The 19,868-nt window shown below is 42.7% G+C and overlaps 1 protein-coding gene across 3 annotated transcripts in view; it reads left to right on the top strand.

Moving 5' to 3' along the window:
* The window catches only part of MYOM1 (myomesin 1), a 111,758-nt gene that overhangs the window by 50,746 nt on the left and 41,144 nt on the right, over nt 1–19,868 (top strand). The window contains exons 13-22 of one of the 3 annotated variants that reach the window (XM_019490496.2): nt 762–818; nt 1,363–1,487; nt 4,239–4,422; nt 5,431–5,605; nt 8,475–8,596; nt 9,470–9,487; nt 15,105–15,301; nt 16,870–16,996; nt 17,721–17,905; nt 18,931–19,045. In XM_019490496.2, coding sequence (XP_019346041.2) covers nt 762–818; nt 1,363–1,487; nt 4,239–4,422; nt 5,431–5,605; nt 8,475–8,596; nt 9,470–9,487; nt 15,105–15,301; nt 16,870–16,996; nt 17,721–17,905; nt 18,931–19,045 — 1,305 coding nt within the window. Of the gene's footprint in view, nt 1–761; nt 819–1,362; nt 1,488–4,238; nt 4,423–5,430; nt 5,606–8,474; nt 8,597–9,469; nt 9,797–15,104; nt 15,302–16,869; nt 16,997–17,720; nt 17,906–18,930; nt 19,046–19,868 lie in introns of all 3 variants that reach the window. The other 2 variants (XM_006269518.4, XM_014606704.3) reach the window with 2 other exon arrangements.

Raw genomic sequence — 19,868 nt, 5'->3', positions numbered from 1 at the left:
GAAAGAAAAACATTATAGTACCTGCAAACTTAGTTCATCAAAGTACAGTACTTTCCCAGCCATCTCATTTGATAATCCTACCTTCTCAATTTTTCTGCTTCAGTCCTGACATAGTACAGTAACCATTGCAGACTTTCTGTCATTTTGAATACAATCCCTTTAGCCAGTTCATCTGCAGGATCCTGGAAATGAGCCTTTATTCTGGTATTCTTCTATCAGTTTCCCTTATGGAAAACTTGCTAGCACCAAAACATTTCTTCAATATAGAGAAAGAGGTGCCAAGTTAGAGACAAAGCTATTAGTGGGCTCCAGTGTAATATCACATCCGCCCATTTCTTTATCTCCTGTGTGTGGATTTTTTAAAGTGATATGAGTAAATATCCAAATTATTCTTTACAAGCCTTTCTCAGAACATTCAGTATCATTCAGGAGTATGTCCATCCTCAAGTACAACTAGCAGTGTAGTAGCTACAGTAGCATGGAGCTCAGTGGAGGCTAACCATTTAAGTATTGTTCAGCTTCTTGGATAGATGTTGTAGCAGCCTTGATATGCTGCTAGCAGTACTTAAGCTAGTTGATTAAGCTAAGCTTGACTAACAAGTAGCAGTAGCAACTGCAGTATAGACATACCTCTAGATGGAATTTACAAGAAATCATTAGTGTAAAGGCTTGGTATGAACAATAAATAAAAGCCCTCTTTTCTGTTTAAAAACACTTTCTCATTTCTCTGACTCCTGAGTTAATTCTGCACTCTGTTTCAGGTCATCCTTCTGCCCCCTGGACTGGACAGATTATTGTTACTGAGGAAGAACCAACAGGTAAACATGTACTTTCTCTTTAAACAATCTGATCTGAAGTTTATCGAAGCCAATGGAATCTGATGCTTACTGAAACTGAAGCTTACTGAAGCCGATAGAAGCTTATTGAAGCCAATCTTCATTAAATTCAATGGACTTTGGATCAGACCAAAGTCTTCCCAGCTAGAATCACTGTACCTTAAAATATCTATCCCTGTGTATGTTGTCCAAATAAACGCACAGATACTGCAAATTTAAAGAGAAACAGTATTTTGGTGATTTTCAGTTCAATTATATTTTGAGAGAAAAATACTCCTAAAGAGTGGTTCATAGTTTTCTAATGGGATACTTTTTAATATTTTCAACCCAGCAATAATTCAGAAATTCAAGTAAGTAGGCACATTTTTAAAGACTTTTAAAATCACTCAACTTAAAGGTTGTCTAATGCAACACAAACAAATCTATTGATATATTTACTAGAGCACCTGGATAAGGGCTGAGGACTTTCCTAGCTTAGCTGGCTGACTCAAACATATATTTCTCTCTCTTCTATCCTGTTCTACAGAGGGTGTTGTTCCTGGGCCACCTTCAAACCTCCAAGTTATTGAAGCTACTAAAAACTATGTGGTGCTCAGCTGGAAACCTCCTGGAGAGCGAGGCCATGAGGGTGTCATGTATTTTGTGGAAAAGGTAAAATAGCATCAGTGTCAAATGGCATGTCATCTCTAAAGTATATTCTGCCATCTTGCCTAATATTTTTTCCAAATTATGGTACCCGTCATTTTTCAGACTTGTGAATTTTCCGTGCTTAGTGAATAAAACTTGAACATTCGCTCAGGAATAACTTTTACTCTTGATTAAGGAAAACTGCAACAGAGAATTAACAAGAAAAAAAATCTTCATGAAAGAGAAAACAATGTGCCTAGTGCTATAAGATCCTCCACTTTGCATTGCATCATGACATAGCATTCTGGTAGATATAGGCTGACAGACTTTCAACCTAAGGGGTTAGTATGGAGGAAACAGAGACTTGTAGTCCTGGGCTATTTTATACAGAAAGTTAGTCTTGTGGGATAGTCTTGTGGGAGATCTGTATGTACATTGTGCTTGAAGGTATCCCTCAGAGAGGCTTCTGTGCTCTCACAGCCATCCTCTTCATTGACATTTTCATATGCTCGTTCAGGTCAATACAAATAACCATCATTTGTCTTTTCCAGTAATTGCACAATTGTCAGTTTTAATTTAAGTGCCCTTTGTCTTTCCTTAACCTTCATCATGTTACTGCTGATCTATATGATCCTTTGTGGTTCTCCATTTATCTCTGCTTCTGACAATACCTGTTTCATTCAGGTATTGGCATCCTTCTGGCAATAACTGTCTCATCCACTTCCCTCCCTTGGTTGTGGAATAATTGTCACAGTGCACTGTAAGTGGCTGTACAGTTAAGATGGTCTTATGTGCACTCTTTTCTATTATGATGAACTATGATCTGAGCTAGATTTTTCAAAAAACAATAATGTTTTAATTATTAATGTTTTTCAAAAAACAATTAAGGAAAACAACAGACTTTGTGGGTTCTTTACTCTGTTCTATTTCCAATCCATCTCATGAAATTTGAATGATCTTACAATGTAAATGAAGTAAATCAATTTATTGACATAAATGGTGGCTCTGCTGAGGTTTTCTGAAAAGCAGATAACGGGAGTAGGCCAATTTCCAGTTTAGGGAAAATTGGCAACCCGGTGTGGCAAGCTTTACCCTTCATTTCTGCCTGCGTGTTCTTTTAAATATCTATATGAAAAAAGCACTTGTTAACTCATTGGATGCTGGATGACATGGATCAGCTGTTGTGTTCTCTGATAACATTGTTTTCATTTTCTTTGAAACTCTTCAAAAACAAACTGAGGGCTGTCATCTGAAATAGTGCCTTTAGGTAACCCCTATGGGCCACTGCAGGCATGTGGATGCATTTCTGGAATCAAAAGTGAACGTCTATTCACTTGTTTATTGGTTCAATCTATGCAGCTTAGATTAATGTCTAAAGACTGAATCGATTCAGCCTCGGGCTTTTTGACTTTCTGTACTTAGCCCAAATATATCACTTCTGTATCAGCGAAAATTAGCCACACATTAAAACCTTAATTGTTTTTTTAAAAACATTAATAATTAAAACATTTTTGTTTTTTGAAAAACAATAATTAAAACATTATTGTTTTTTGAAAAATCTAGCTCAGATCATGGTTCATTGTAATAGAAAAGAGTGCACAAAACACCATCTTAACTGTACAGCCACTCACAGTGCACTCCAATGATCGCAGTCCCTAGATTTATTAGAGAATAGGGGATCTCCCTGCCAAGACACTGTGATGCCAGCCATACTAACGAGCACATTGTAGTGGCCAGGGAGCTTCAACAAGCACTGTGATGATAATGTATTGTCTCTTTGATGATTTGAGACATCTGCAAAACTTCTTGTGGAAGATGCTTCTTTTCACATTCTGAAAACTAAGTCTGAGCAAGTGTTAAAACACTTTGTTCAGGACAGGGCTGTCCAAGTGACCTGCAAGGGGTTAACATAGAACCTCCTAGGCTCACATCTGGCTGCCATTGCCCCTATTGCTTTGGCTGCAGTTGCCAGCTTAGGGCTCTTCATTCCTGCCTCCCCAGCAGGAGCCACCCATGGCACAGCCCGTGTGGGATGCCTGCCCCTCCCCCCATGCCAATGGCTCCTCATGAGCCACCATGCCCCTCCCCCACACCATGCTCAGGGCCATCCAGGGAGTTCCACCACACCTCCCCCCCAGCCAGAGCCCAGCTTGGTACAGTCCACTGCCCAACTCCACACCATTGGTACAGTTCACTTGCTTCCCGGCAGCATTCATACAGTGCTGCCTCCCACCCTCCTCCCTCCTCCTCAGCTGCATTGGTAGGGCTGCGCACCTGCATTGGTATAGCCCATGCTCCTTCCCTGCAATGGACATTGGTATGGCCCACTTTTGCCCTAGTAAAACCCAAAGTAGGGGTGGTATAACCCACCTCTCCCGCTCCCTGCAAAGCCATGGTACCCCATACCAACCCAGAAAGTATGTTGTATATATGGTAAAAAACGTAATATTTTTCTTATTTAGCACACAATTAAAATTATTTATTTTTATAATAATTGAAGTTTGGGGGTGGTGTTTTTTGGTCTTGCCCCAGGCACCAAACTTCCTTGCTATGGCATTGCCCATAGGTATGGACTCTGGAATCAGTGATCACCTGAAAGATGAGAAATCTATTAATTCATTGTGAGGCCTTGCTGAACAGAAGAGTACAGGGTCTTTCTTCCATAATAGCTGTGCCTTTGGCAGTCCAGATGGAACTGCTTGACATCCTAGATAATTTTCTAAGTTTTGTACTTGGAATATTTGTCCTAAAAACTGTTTCTCCTTTTGATTGCAGTGTATTGCAGGCACCGAGAACTGGCAGAGAGTGAACACTGAGATCCCTGTAAAATCTCCTCGTTTTGCTGTTTTTGATTTGGCTGAGGGGAAATCTTATCATTTCCGTGTTCGCTGTTGTAATTCAGCTGGCATTGGTGAGCCCTGTGAAGCAACAGAATCAACTGTGGTGGGTGATAAACTTGGTAAGTACATCACCAGGTATATTGTACAGTCTCTGAGACTATATAATGGTTAAATTATTTTACAGGAAGAAGACTTATGGGTTTTACATGGTTGGCACTACTGTGGACTGTAGATAGTGATATGTTATTTTTTACATAGTTAATCATGACCTGAGTTATTGATTCATTGTATATTTAATGGCAGATACAAAAACTGCAGCAAAGACCTCAAGTAATTTAGTAAAATTACTAAATACATGAAAAGAAAATTGCACAAGGGGGGAGAGGGAATTCATCCAAAAATCACACTCTTTTTTTGTTTGCAGTTTTTCGCTGAAAATAATTCCTCTATATTGTCAGCCCTTGGTGATGCGTAGGGGGTGCACATGCACACCCTGAGCATGACAGTGCACCCCCTATGAAAAGGCACCACCAACACTGCTAGCGGCACCTGCAGGTGGTCGCTGCTTGCCACCCCTCTCTCCACCACCGACACCACCAGCAGCGCATGTGGGTAGTCCATGATTGCTGCTGGCCACCACCGATGCTGCTGGCAGCGTCTGCAGGTGGTCACTGACCTCTGTTCAGTGCTCGTCCCCCACACCCCCGCCCGCTCCATGACTGCCTGCAGGAGATCCCTGCTTACTGCCACCACACTCCTGCCCCCACCGCCAGCGCCACCACCACCTCCTGGAGCTCACCATGCCCCACCAGTCTTTGGGGGCATGTGGCGGTCACGTTACCAGCCCTAATTATTACTGTTTTACCAAAAAAATATGGTGCTTATAACACTTGCATGGACACAGAGACTCCTTTTTGTGGAAGAAAATCTAAGATAGTAGTCACAGTAAGGACCCACGGCTTTTAAAACATAAGGCTGAATTATGCTAGAAGTTATGCCCTGAAGTCAGTGGAGCTATTTGGATTCACACTAGTGCAACCAAAAAAAGAATGTAAACTATAGTCTATAGTATAGCACAATTCCAACGTTACTGGTCATTCATTTGGTTTTGGTTTTTCCCCCACCAGATATTCCAAAAGCTCCTGGCCGTATTATACCAACCAGGAATACAGACACCTCAGTCGTTGTCACTTGGACAGAACCCCAAGATGCAAAGGAGTTGGTTGGGTATTACATAGAAGCAAGCATAGTTGGATCTGGTCATTGGGAACCATGCAACAACAATCCAGTGAAAGGCACAAGGTAATATATCCAAAAGCATGGAATGCAAGATTTCTGATTTGCTGGCTTTGGTTACCAAACATGGCAACTTTGTTTGGTGGCTTATGTACCACCTAAGTCTGAGCAAGGGACTGGTGGCAGTAATACTAATAATACCAAAGTAGCAAACAAAGGCTTTAATCACTTTAGGATGAGGCGGGCAATTATTTTGGATAGAGGGCCACTTACCAAGTTTTGGCAAGCTGTCAAGGGCCTCATGGGTAGCCTCACCCCTTGACAGGTGCCCCGCCCCTTGGTCGCCATCTTGTGTCCAGAAGTCCCACCCCCTAACTCCTGACCTTTGCCACCAGAAGTCCCTCCCCTTGCTCCCGGAAGTACTCCTTTCAGCAAGGGGTTTTGCCATCTCAGAACCAGAAAAATACCAAATTATATTCTAAAAAGTCATCACCTACAACATTCATTAATTTGATTTCAAAAATTTTTTTGTCCTGGTTTACATACATTTGTGTAGTGTACGTAGTGGTGAATGCACAATAGCTTAAAATGAAGTCTTATTCTTGTATATTGTGGGGAGTGGGTATAGGTTTGTGGCGGCTGTGAGTTGTGAGTATGTGGGGTGTGGGTGAATTTGGGGGGAGGGTGGCTGGGTTTGTGTATGGCAGTGCGAGGGGAGGCATAGGTGCATGTGTATGGAGGGGTGTTCGTGTGTGACTCACCCGATGAACACACACACACACACACACACACACTCTGCCCCTGTGCCTGATGACACACATGCACACACTTACAGCCAATCAGTGTCAAAACAAGTGTTTAAACAGAAAATGGAAGTGGTGGAGCGCTGCCATGATGGCAGGGACACAGGGGATGCAGCTGTGCTGGCCTCACCCTCCTCCCTCGCCCTGCTCCCTGGAAGTGAGAGCAACAGAGTAGATGGAACCGGGGGGAGGGCGATGATGGAGTGGAGGTCGGGGGGCAAGGCCACCAGAGCTGGCCTCACACCCTGCTTACTCCTTGCAGGTGATGGTGGTGGCAGCGCAGGGGGCAGTCGAGTTGGGATGCTGTGGGGGGGCAAGGCCACTGGCTCTGGCCTTGACCTCCCCTTCCCCCCTTCCATCATCGCCGCCTGCAGGGCCCAATGTGGCAGTGGTGGGGGGAGGGGAGGACTGGGCCGGGCCCAATACAGGGGAGGACTGGGCCTGAGAGTGAGAAGAAGCCGGGCCTCCATGGCGGGGGAAGCAGTGGGCCTGGGCTGACCCAGCAATGGTGGGGAGGATGGGAGGAGCAGGCTCTGAGCCAACGCAGGGGTAAGGGGGGGATGGGGAAAGAGTGGGACTGGGCCTGAGGGGGGGAGGAGGACTGAGCCCAATCAGGGGGAGAAGCCAACCCACCGTGGCAGTGGAGGGGAGCAGCGGGCCTGGCCCTATGCAGCAGCAGTGGGGGTAGGGGTGGAGCAGGCCTCCTCCCCTCTTTGGGCTTGGTCCCACTCCTTCCCTACTCCCCCTCCTACCCCGTATCAGCCTTGAGCCCTCTTCTCCCATACCCCCATCACCACCGGGTTGGCCTGGGCCCGGTGCTCCCCCCACTGTGGTGGTCTGGCTTCTCCCCAGGCTAGGGCCCAGTCCTCCCCCACATTGGGCCCAGACCCACTCCTCCCTTCCCCCACCACTGCCGCCATGTGGGGGAGCAGGTCCAACATGGGGGAGGAGTGGGCCCGATGCAGGGGGGAGGAGCAGTGGGCCTGGCCCGACACAGCAGTGGTGGGGGGAGGGGAGGAGCCTTGTCCCACTCCTCCCCCATCCCCCTGTACCCCTGCATTGGCCCCTCCCCCACTCCTCGCATCCCCCTGCCGCTGCCGGTTTCAATCCGGGCCTGCTGTTCCCCCCCCTCTGCCCCTCCCACTGCGGCAGCCTGGCTTCTCCCCACTCTTGGGCCTGGTTCTCCCCCGAATTGGGCCCGGGTCCACTCCTCCCCTCCCCCCACCACTGTGGCAGGGAGGGGGGGAACAGGGCCGGACCCGAAGCAGCACGAGGGAAGGGGCCACAGGGCTCCATCCCTTCCTGCTCCGCTCCCCCCTTCATTCTTGACAGGCAATTAGCTAGTTGGGTAATAAAGTTAATATATATATTAAAGATATATATACCTTAGTAAATTAAATCAATCTTTGGCCACAGGAGAATTTAGTCTGAATAAGCTTTTCAGAATTAGATCCTAAATTCACAAAATCCCAGTTCTGATCCCAGATGGAAGTCCAGAATAATTTTGGTAATTTGATAGGAATTAGTGCCTATGTCATTTTAATTGAGAAGCAAGTCTGGTATGTTATGACCTATTGCAGTAATTTATTAACAAGGCTAATGTTAGCGTCATTATCCTCCATTCTTTGACCTTTCTCTGTTACTAGGCAGAAATAATTTCAGACTTACAGAGAAATGCTATCGTTTATGTAAGGTCAAATTTCCATCTGTTCCTTGTCCTGCTCATCATCACCCAAGTCTTATCTTCATTTAAGTTTTCCATATTTCACCTGGTTTACACAGCTTCATGTGCAACATTTTTATGAGACAGAATCCTAACACTCCTAATAAAATCATTCACGTACTGATCAGTTATTTCCAGAATTTGCTGTTGAAAAAGCTTTATGTGTTCCTGAGATTAATTTTTTTGTCAGCCTTTCTGCTGATATCTAAGTTTCCTTTGTGTCTTACTGCACTACAGATACCACATTGGTGAACTCCTGGTCAATAGCATGACTTCTGTCAACCACAGTAGTCAGAATTTCAGTGCCAAGTTCCAAAAGCCAAAAAAAAAAATGATGCTATAGTTTTGTCTTGTCTTTTTTGGACTTCTTTCAGTATTCTCTAAATATTCCTTCACCATTTTATTTTAGATTTATTTGCCATGGACTCCTGACTGATGAAAACTATGTTTTCAGAGTCAGAGCTGTTAATGCAGCTGGACTCAGTGAATTTTCACGGGAATCAGAGGCTATTCAAGTGAAAGCAGCCATTGGTAAGCTATTTCTCATTGCTAGGGTCAATGGTAAGCAAAAAAGCAAAAACATATTTCACCAATAGTTTTTAGCAACTATTTGTAACTAATGACATGTTCTATGGAGCTGTCCACAGATAATGATTTACTTATAAGTTATATGTAATGCCTCACAGCCATCCTTTTGCAGCAATTGAGTCCCTGTACTATAGACCATTCACCTTCACCATGCAGGCTTCCTTGGATGTTATTCATGAACCACTATGTGAAAACACTGCTAAGTTCACTTCACAGTTGTGCTGGAAAATGGAGTTGCAGTCTGATTCCATAATGTGGTATTTATCATCTCTATTTATCACCTAATACACACCATCTTTCATAAAGTCACTTTCTAATGCTAACGGCCTGATTTGTTTTCATATCTGAGCTCACTAATATTGCTATGATGCTTTTCTGTGCTTCTAAAACCTGTGCTTCCCCCATTCTGGTGACAAGTTGTTTCCATTTTGCTATTGCCTGAATTAATACAAAAAGATGAATGAACTCACTGGGCCAGAATAAATAGTCTGTTTACATTTTAACATGTATGTGTACATTCTAACTCTCTAGTTTGTCTTAAACTGACATACCTCCCAACCCTACTAGCTTCTAAATTATGGAGCATTCACATGTACTGTAAAATGTATACCATAAAAAAGTCTTGGTTGGGACGAGGAGGGTGAGAGGTATTGTGTGCTTTTCAAATTTGTGAATATCATAATGTCCATTAAAAACATGTTGTTTATGTTCTGCCTGTGTTGTTACCTGTGTGAGTTTCTTCATTCTGTTAAGTAAATGAAGAAATAAGGATGAATTCTAACTGAAAATGTCTTTGTTATTTTCTGGTAATTATAGGGGGAGGATTGCTTCATGGTGTGTGTCCTGAACTGAGTGGTAAAGCTGGTGGACTAACAGACTACACTACAAGTTGGGAAGGCATGCATGAGTCCTCCCAGCCTATATTTGACACAGATGCTTTGCTAAAATGCAATGCTAAATTTAACAGACATACACTGCCCAGTAGCTCTGATAAGCTGGGGCATACAGGAGTCAGTAAAGTGAGTGAAACGGTAAAAGATGGTCCCACACCTTCACCACAGAAGGGAGCTTCTAAGCAGGCAAGTAATTATCAACCTGGGGACTCCTTGGCATTGGAAAAAATGAAAAAGACGACAGATATAGGTGAGAGCTAATAAAATCAACCCATTTCATCACTTTAGTGCATTCACTTAATCATCCCTGATCATCCAAGTCACAAATGAACATTTTCCTCAACGCATCCTTCATCAGATTTATTTGATACATCCTCAGCTTTCCATTAAGGGTCATCCTGCATGTAACAAATTGGGGGTCATTTCATATACATTGTGCCTATTGACAATGAAACTTTTAAAATTGTTAACTAATTTAAGAGCTTGCTTTACTATAATGTATGTTTATTTATCCAAAGTATCATGTCACTTTTAAATACTTCAGTAACTTTTATGGGGATAGTAACAATGTTTGCATAGCATACTGAAAAGTGTATTTTGGACAAATGCCAGCAATTCACTCTGTTAGGAATCTTATTATTTACGCCCTAGGTTAGAATCATAGAATCTCTGAAAATTAGGGTTGGAAGGAACCTCAGGGGCTCTAGTCCAACCCCCTGCTCAAAGCAGGACCATCCCCAACTAGATCATCCCAGCCAGGGCTTTGTCAAGCCGGGCCTTAAAAACCTCCAAGGATAGAGAGTCTATTACCTCTCTAGATAACCTGTTCCAACGCTTTACCACCCCCTTAGTAAGCGAATTTTTCCTAATATCCAACCTGAACCTCCTTTGCTGCAACTTGAGACCATTGGTCCTTGTTCTGTTATCTGTCACCACTGAGAACAGTCTCTAGCTCCTTCCTCTATGGAACCTCCCTTCAAGTAGCTGAAGGCTGCTATCAAATCCCCCCTCAGTCTTCTCTTTTGCAGACTAAGTAAACCTAGTTCCCTCATCCTCTCCTCATAAGTCATGTGCCCCAGGCCCCAAACCATTTTTGTTGCTCTCCACTGGACTCTCTCCAATTTGTCCACATCCTTTCTGTAGTGGGGGCCCAAAACTGGACACAGTACTCCAGATATGGTCTCACTAGTGCAGAATAGAGGGGAATAATTACTTCCCTCAATCTGCTGGGAATATTCCTACTAATGCAGCCCAGTATGCTGTTAGCCATCTTGGCAACAAGGGCACACTGCTGTCTTGCATCAATGTTATTGTCTACAGTAACCCTCAGGTCCTTTTCTGCAGATCTACTGCTTACCCAGCCCATCCCCAAGCTGTAGTGGCGCATGGGATTCTTCCATCCTAAGTGCAGGACTTTGCACTTGTCCTTGTTGAACCTCATGAGGTTTCTTTTGGCCCAATCCTCCAATTTGTCTTGGTCACTCTGAATCCTAGCCCTACCCTTCAGCATTGGTATTGCTTGGTACACCCCCCAGTTTGGTATCACTTACAAACTTGCTGAGGGTGCAATCCATCCCATCTTCCAGAGCGTTAATGAAGATATTGAACAAAATCAGCCCCCGGACCAACCCCTGGGGCACTCCAGTTGATACTGGCTTCCAGCTAGACATTGAGCCATTGATGACTACCTGTTGAGCCCAACAATCCAGCCAGCTTTCTGTCCACCTTAGAGTACATTATTCCAACCCATACCTCCTCAGCTTGCTTGCACGAATGCTGTGGGAGATGGTATCAAAAGACCAGCTAAAGTCAAGGTATATTATGCCCACTGCTTTCTCCACATCCACAGAGCCACTTATCTTATCATAGAAGGCAATCAGGTTGGTCAGACATGACTTGCCCTTGGTGTGTCCATGTTAACTGCTCCTAATCACCTTCTTCTCCTTCAAGTGCTTAGAAATAGATTCTTTGAGGACCAGCTCCATGATTTTTATGGGAACTGAGGTGAGGCTGACTGGTCTATAGTTCCCCATATCCTCCATCTTCCCTTTCTTAAAGATGGGCATTATATTTGCCCATTTCCAAACATCTGGGACTTCTCCTGATCACCATGAGTTTTTAAAGATAATGGTCAGCAGCTCTGCAATCACATCAGCCAATTTCCTCAGCACCCTCAGATGTATTGCATCTGGCCCCATGGATCTGTACACATTCAGCTTTTCTAAATAGTCCCTCACCTGTTTTTTCACCACTGAGGGCTGCTCACCTTTCCCCAAACTGTGCTGCAAGATGCAGTACTGTGGTAGCTGGCCTTGTCTGTGAAGACTGAGGTAAAAAAGGCATTGAGTACTTCAGCCTTTTCCTTATCATCTGTCACTAGGTCATCTCTCCCACTCAGTAAGGGACCCACACTTTCCCTAACCTTCCTCTTGTTGCTATCATACTTATAGAAACCCTTCTTGTTGCCCTTCACATCCCTTGCTAGCTACAACTCCAGTTGTGTGTTGGCCTTTCTGACTTCATCCCTGGATACCCAAGCAATGCTCTTATACTCCTCCCAGGTTGTTTGTCCAAGCTTCCACTTCTTGTAAGCTTCCTTTTTGTGTTTAAGCTCACCAAAGAGTTCTTTGCTAAGCCAAGCTGGTCACTTGCCACATTTACTATTTTCCTGCACAGCAGGATAGTTTGTTCCTGTGCTCTCAGTAAAATTTCTTTACAATACAACCTGCTCTCCTCTTTCCCCCTCAGACTGGCCTCACAGGGGATCTTGCTTATCAGTTCCCTGAGGGAATCAAAGTCTGCTTTTCTAAAGTCCAGAGTCTGTACTCTGCTGCTTTCCTTTCTTCCTTTTGTCAGGATCCTGAACTCGATCGTTTAGTGGTCACTGCTGCCCAACTTGACATTCACTTCTATGTCGCCTACCAATTCTTCCCTGTTTGTGAGCAGTAGGTCAAGAAGAGTATGGCCCCTGGTCGGTCTCTCCAACACTTGCACCAGGAAGTTTTCTCCAACACTCTCCAAGAACCTCCTGGACTGCTTGTGCACTGCTGTATTGCCCTCCCAATAGATGTCAGGGTGATTGAAGTCCCCTATGAAAACCATGAGGCCTGTGATGGTGAAACTTCCACTAGTTGTCTGAAGAAAACCTCATCTGCCTCATCCTCCTGGTCTGGTGGTCTATAGCAGACACCCACCACAACATCACTCTTGTTGCTCTCCCCTCTAATTTTAACCCAGAGACTTTCAACAGTCCTACCTCCAGTTTCATACTGGTGCTCTGAGTATGTACAACAGTTCTTTTACATACAGTGCAACTCCTCCTCCTCTTCTCCCCTGCCTGTCCTTCCTGAACAGTTTGTACCCATCCGTGGCAGTTCTCCAGTCATGCGAGCTCCCATCACCTCTCTGTTATTCCAATCATATCATAGTTCTGTGACTGTGTGAAGATTTCCATTCTTCCTGCTTTTTCCCAGGCTCCATGCATTCGTGTACAGACACCTGAGGTGACTAGCTGATTGCCCTACTTTCTCAGGAAGAATGAAGCCTCTCTTGCTTCTGCTTCCTCCAGGTTCCCCACTTACCTCAGTGCTTTGTTTTTCATCCCCTGGCAAACCTAGTTTAAGCCCTCCTCAGTAGGTTAGTGAGCCTGTCTGCAAAGACGTTCTTCCCCCTATTTGTCAGGTTGTATACAAAGGAAGCAAAGCATAGACATCTCTGCCATTGTCCAGTATGTGGCAGTCCTCTGTAGATTTATGCCTAGTTTTAGAACTATGCTTTAAGACAGAATGCTTGTGAATATTGTGTTGTATCTCTTATTGACAGGAATACTTAATAGAGCACACCATAAAACCTGAATATGTATACATAGCATTTAAGTTATATGCAATCAACACTTAAGAACATTGAACCATCAAGAACATTGGGTCAGCTGATATAAACTGATCACCTAAGTAAATCCATTCTAAATTAGTCCAAATGTTATAACCCATTAATCAGAGCATAAAGAAAATAAAAGGAAATATACAAAGTACTGTAATATGCATACAGTTAGCCTTTCCTTGCACATATCTATCCATGCCCAGCACTGTGGCATTGGACTACCTATACCTATCTGAAGATATACCTAGATACTGTAAAGTACATTTCAGTAATAGTTAACTTAAATTTAGCTAATTATTCATGATGTTAAATTTTTCATGATGGTTTTAGCCAATTCCTGTACCTTTTTAAATTAACTGACTAGATGATGTATTATTCTGAAAGATGAGTCTACAAATAAGGTAACTCTAAAGATGTCTGAGATTCATCTAAAGTGGGACCAAGAAAGCCTCTCAGGCTGCATCCAGATGAGCATGGCCATGCGGCATGTGCCACACATGCCACACATTCAGGTGTTCTCTGTGCTGCAAGGTAGTGGCACGGGACACAGGGGGATAGGGAGTTATGACCCTGGGAGGTCCGGGGGTCAAAAAACCCACACAAAAAGAAGCAAGATGGTGTATTTGGGGACAACGTGTGCCACTCAAAACCGGAACCTAGCCAGCCAGAGCCACACTCCAGCTGCCAGCTAGGGTCTGAGCCACAGGATTGCCACTGCTGCAACCCCAGAAGGCTCCCAGGACCCCAAGTAAGGCTGCTGGGGCCAGCCCAGTGCTAGCCCCTGCCTCCTCTACTCCACCTAGGGTAACCTGCTGTGTGCCAGATGGTACATGGCACAGGCTTTCCCTGAGGACAAGTAGCAATGGCACAAGGTGTGCTGCTGCTTCTTGTCCCCAGGGAAACAAATGTCCATGCTCATGTGGACACAGCCTCAGAGGTGTATCAATATGCTACCAATATAAATTGAGGAGATATGGCAAGCCAGTCAATTTGATTGGGGGGTCTGAAGTTACATGCTTTCTAGGTTGATTAAACAAAGAAAAATAATTATGCTGCAAGTGTTTTTAAACTGAGCTCCAGAAACAGGCATCTTCCATTTCTGATCAGACTGCAGTGGTTATGATCGCGTCTTGTTTCAGTAAGGTAAGATTACCCAGAAGGTGCAATGATAACATTATTGCAATGTAGGGGTACCAAAAGAGAACAAATGGATTGCGGTCTGCTCTTATCAGAGGAGTATGGTGTTAAAAAAATAGGAAGTTAAGCAAATATTGTGTGTGGGAGGGAAAAGTTTGGTTTCAGCAAAAGAAAATAAATCATTGCATCTCCAAATGTTGTAAGTCTGCTATAGTATTAGTTTTATTTTTCACCATTTTGTAAAATAAAAAAATCACTTATAAGAGCTGCAGTTGCAACACACACTTTCACTATGTATCAGCTTACTTCCTGAAAAAAACAACTGTTGCAGTCCAACTGATTTTTATCCAGTTTGGAGTTTTATGGGTCTGACAGTGACCTGAATCCTGCATTCCTTATTCCAGCAAAATATCCATTGATTCCAATAAGAGATTTTCCTGATTAGGAAATAGAAGATGGGCCTACCCAAGAAATTCAATTAAATATATCTTTAGTTAATACAATGGTTACTTCTTACTCATGTGTTGTTCATGTTGAAACAGCTGCCCCATCACCACCTTATGACATCAGTGTATTGGAGAGTGTTCGTGATTCCATGGTGCTAGGATGGAAGCAGCCTAAAGTCATTGGCGGGGCTGAAATTACAGGCTACTATGTGGACTATCGTGAAGTGATTGATGGAATTCCTGGGAAATGGAAAGAGGCTAACGTTAAACCTATCAGTGAGAGGGCATATAGGGTAAGAGGTTAAGTTTCATATTGCTATGTGTGAATTAGAAATGTACAAATAGCAAAATACAGTTCCTAAAAACTGGTTCAGAAAAGGACACATTACAAGTTATTGTTTCCTGTGAAATGGAATTTTTGTAACCAAATGCTAATGTACTAACTGCTTGGTTTTCTCATTCATAAGTGCCAAATATTGCTAAATTTATGCAGAAGTTATTTGTCATATCTGTAAGTGTTTAGGAATCCTTCATAGAAAGATGCTAGATAAAATAGTATTATTAGTCTATTAAATGTGACTCAGACACCTGTCCTCCAATTTAATATATGACAGCTTTTAAAAAATGATGTTTCATGGGCTAGAACAGGGTTGTCAAAGATACCACCTGTAGGCCAGATCCAGCCTATGGAGCCCTATCATTTGGCCAACAGTGCTGCCCATGGGTCTTGGAGTTGACCCACAGGCAATGTATGGCACACATTGGATGGCCCTGCATGCTGTTTGCAGTGGCCACTCTGGGACCATCCCACACATGGTGCCTACTCTGACACACATGCCAGAGCAGGAAAGTGGCCACCACAAGCAGCACGGCCTTGAAGTGGCTGCATGACATTCCACCATTCCAGAGTCTCGCTGTTTGCAGCAGCCACTCCACCACTCTGGGACTGTGCTGCATACAGTGCCCACCCCAGCTGCTCTAGGACATCTGCTGGATCTGGCATGCAGGGCCAGTCACAGACCGGCAGTTGACCTAGTCAGGTCGATCTAAATATGTCTTCATGTACCCACATATTCCGTCCTATTGACTAATGTCTGTGGCCAGATCTTGATTTCACTTGCAAGGCTGCTATATATCATAGACAAATGTGCAATTTGCAAGGACAGTTCTTGCTCTAAACCATCCTGCTCTGTGTCAGCAGAATGACTCATATATTTAATGTTCAGCTGGCAACAGTCTTGCTTATTTTTACCTAGCATACTGTCTATCATTAAGGGCAGAGTTTTACGATTTGAGCACATTTAGAACAGTCATAGTCTCAAACCCTCTTCACTTTGCTTAAAGAAGGTATATTGTCCAAGTCGCAAAGTACCAAGGTCTCATTTGTAATGTCCTTCCATTCTTCATAATGGAAACTACGATATTAATAATGTTGAGAGAGAAGGAGAGAGAGAGAAATAATTTGTAATAGTGTTTTAATCTATTTATCATACAGGATTTCAAAGATGATTTGTATTAGATAATGTCACTTATGAGGAGAGGCTGAGGGAACTGGGCTTATTTCGTTTGGAGAAGAGAAGACTGAGAGGGGATTTAATAGCAGCCTTCAACTACCAGAAGGGGAGTTCCAAAGAGGATGGAGCTAGACTGTTCTCAGTGGTGGCAGATGACAGAACAAGGAGCAAAGGTCTCAAGTTGCAACAAGGAAAGTTTAGGTTAGATATCAGGAAGAATTTTCTCACTAGGAGGGTAGTAAAACACTGGAACAAGTTCTATGAATTTTCATGTGGGAAATAGCTAGTTTTCCATCTCTCATAGCTTTAAAGCAAAGCTAATGGGTACAACTTTCTTGGTCCTGCAGATTACCAGTTTGAAGGAAAACATGATATACCAGTTCCAAGTGGCTGCTACTAATGTGGCTGGAGTCGGGATTCCTTCCCCACCTAGCCGTTCCTTCAAATGTGAAGAATGGAGCATTGCTGTTCCAGGTAAAAACTTGAATATAGCTTTGAAGTTTTATATCATGAAGCTTAACATAACAAAGGCACATTGAAAACAGGAGGAAAGAACAGTACTTCTAACAGGAACGCTGCCCCGTTCTGTATTCTCAACAGTTCCATAATGCAAGTGCTTGAGTGCCCTCAGTTTCAATGAAGGTGAAGAGGAGAGGTTGCAAAACAATAAGGGCTTGAACCTCTACTGCCTTGTACATGGAACAGTCATTTACTGCTCTGCAAAATAGATCTTAAGCAGGATTTTACAACAACATTGTATTTTGCATTTCTTTTTCTTGAGGTTTTCATACTATGTGCATCAGAGTAGCTTATGTGTAAATAGCCACACAACATAGAGGGCTGAGTAGCCCAGTGCTACACATAGCAATCCGGATCTAGTAATGGGTTTAATAATTAACACCCCCTCTCCCCCCAGTACTTGATATTGTTGGTCATTTATGTTTGTTGATGACTATGTGGTCAGGATAGTGGATGTCACAAAATAAATTTGATTATTTTATGCACTAATTCAATTTAACATGATCAGGACAATATTCATTCTTCATATACAAGATAAAATGGAGCAATACTGGCTTGCACCAGATTTGGACTTAGACCCCAGTTTTTTGAGACAGTACATTCTTTATTAATTTTATGCATTAGCCTATTTGTCATTTTAATTAATTTATGGGATTCCATGTTTGTTTTTTTCATTTAGGACCACCCCATGATCTCTTCTGCACTGAAGTTAGGAAAGATTCTTTGGTTTTACTTTGGAAAGAGCCAGTTTATACTGGTCGTAGCCCTGTATCTGGTTACTATGTTGATGTGAAAGAAACTGAAGCAACAGATGAACATTGGAAAAGCGCCAATGAGAAAACAATTACAAAAAGATTCTTGAAGGTAAAACAGTTTGGGGCCAAATTTAGTTATACCAGTGAAACCAGGAACAATGAAGTCAGTTCAAGGTATGCCACTATTATTTTGGTAATGCTTCCTTATAATTTTAGCTTTGCCAACCTTTATTGTGCTCTGAGTTACACCCATGTAATGCCAGTATTTGCACATTACTAAATTTGGAAGAAAATTTAGCACAGCAAGGAGGGAATTGTAGTTACCAGAGTAAAAATGCAAAATGCAGTGCCAGAATCTAAAAATAGAAGAAAGCACTGCCAACATATACAGCATTCCTAAAATCCAGGATATATACTTTCTATATTTTCTGATTCAAAGGTGAAATAAGCAGCACATCACCAAAACAGATATTGTGGAGATATGACAGGATAACTCTTTTAAGCATAATATAGTGTTGTCATTACATTCTACCATGAGTTTGAATTTAGATTTCTGTATTATAGTACATAATTTCATGGACCTGCTTCTAAATATAGGATAACTGTAACTTGATTATAGACATTCTCCCAGGAATGTGCAAATGAATAGATTTGAGATGTATATATCCACAGATGATTTTTAAACCCCCTCACTTTAAAATGTTATCCTTGCATGTGCCTTTTTAAAGAGACATTCACTTATAGTGTCCTCAAACTACAGGCTAAAACCACAGTAGCCCAACAGACAACATTCTCCAGATTCTAAATATCTGTGCTTTGAAATGTTTGCTCTGCTGCCTCAGAGACAGATAAGTAAAACTGGAGTTAAAAAAAACCCATCCTGTTCCCAGAAATATGCTAATATCATTGATGACACTATCAAAAACTACAAGGTACACACACAAGGAAGTAGCAAACAAAAACAAGTTAGTCACATTAGTTTGGGCTAACAAAACATAAGGAAGGAAATACTTGCCAAGTGGAAAATGTTAGAAACAACAGATACATTACTGTCAGTCCTGCAAGCCAGGGGAACAGACCAAGTGGAATAAAAACAGTGCTCAGTTGTATACATTATTTGTGTTTATTTCTTAGATCACCGGCTTAAAGGAAGGTGTCAGCTATGTATTCCGTGTGCGGGCAACAAACCAGGCAGGCGTTGGGAAACCATCTGATCTCACTGACCCAGTCATAGCTCAAACGCAGCCAGGTTTGTTAAATATTCTGGTTTTGCATCTGATTAAAGCAGGTCCATATTTGTCAGCTATGTTCATAAACAGAATTTCACATAAAGAAATGGATCCATCTGTCTTTTCATTTATTACAAAGTTACGAGGCCCTTTTCCTATGCAGAACAGAACATGGAAATGTTTTATCGCTTTTTAAATATATTTTAAATAAAATTAGATGCCTATACCATAATGTACTGGAACACACAAATATGATAAGCTAATAAGGTTTGTATGTAGTTGCTGAAAGACCAATAAATGCAGAGCCTAATTATTTTTATTAGATAAGCACAGGAAATGTACCTGCCACCTCTGTCACTATGGAAAGTGTTGGGGAGACAGACTGGGAAGATCTCTTCCTCCCTTCCCCTTTATCAGCCACCACTAAATTCTTGAAAAAGCGAATATAGACAGTGTCAGTGCCATGGAGACTACCATTAAGTAGTCTCAGGGTAACTGAAGTAACTGCTGGCTGGGGAGGCATGGTTTCACAGGGCTAGAAAAGCTACAAGAACAGAGAGAGCCCAGGAATCACTGAAGAGACATCAAATCCCTGCACAGTTAGCCTTACAACTGCATTGGGTACCGGAATCCATACAAATACTTCGGTATCTATGATTTTGGACTCTGGGCCTGTGATTTTTCTACAGGGCAAAAAATCCTAAGAAAAGACAGAAGATGAAGAAAACTTTTTGAGCCTCCAAAAGCTTTCCTCCCTTTAGACTCTGCCTCTGAATATTTCATAGAAGGACACTGTTGAGCTTTTGATTGACTCACAAGATGTGGTATCATAGTTAGAACTGT

This window comes from Alligator mississippiensis, chromosome 3 (genome assembly GCF_030867095.1).
Source record: "Alligator mississippiensis isolate rAllMis1 chromosome 3, rAllMis1, whole genome shotgun sequence".
Lineage (NCBI taxonomy): Eukaryota > Metazoa > Chordata > Crocodylia > Alligatoridae > Alligator > Alligator mississippiensis.
The sequence above is the reverse complement of the archived record's forward strand: the minus strand, read 5'-3'. Positions and strand labels throughout refer to the sequence as shown.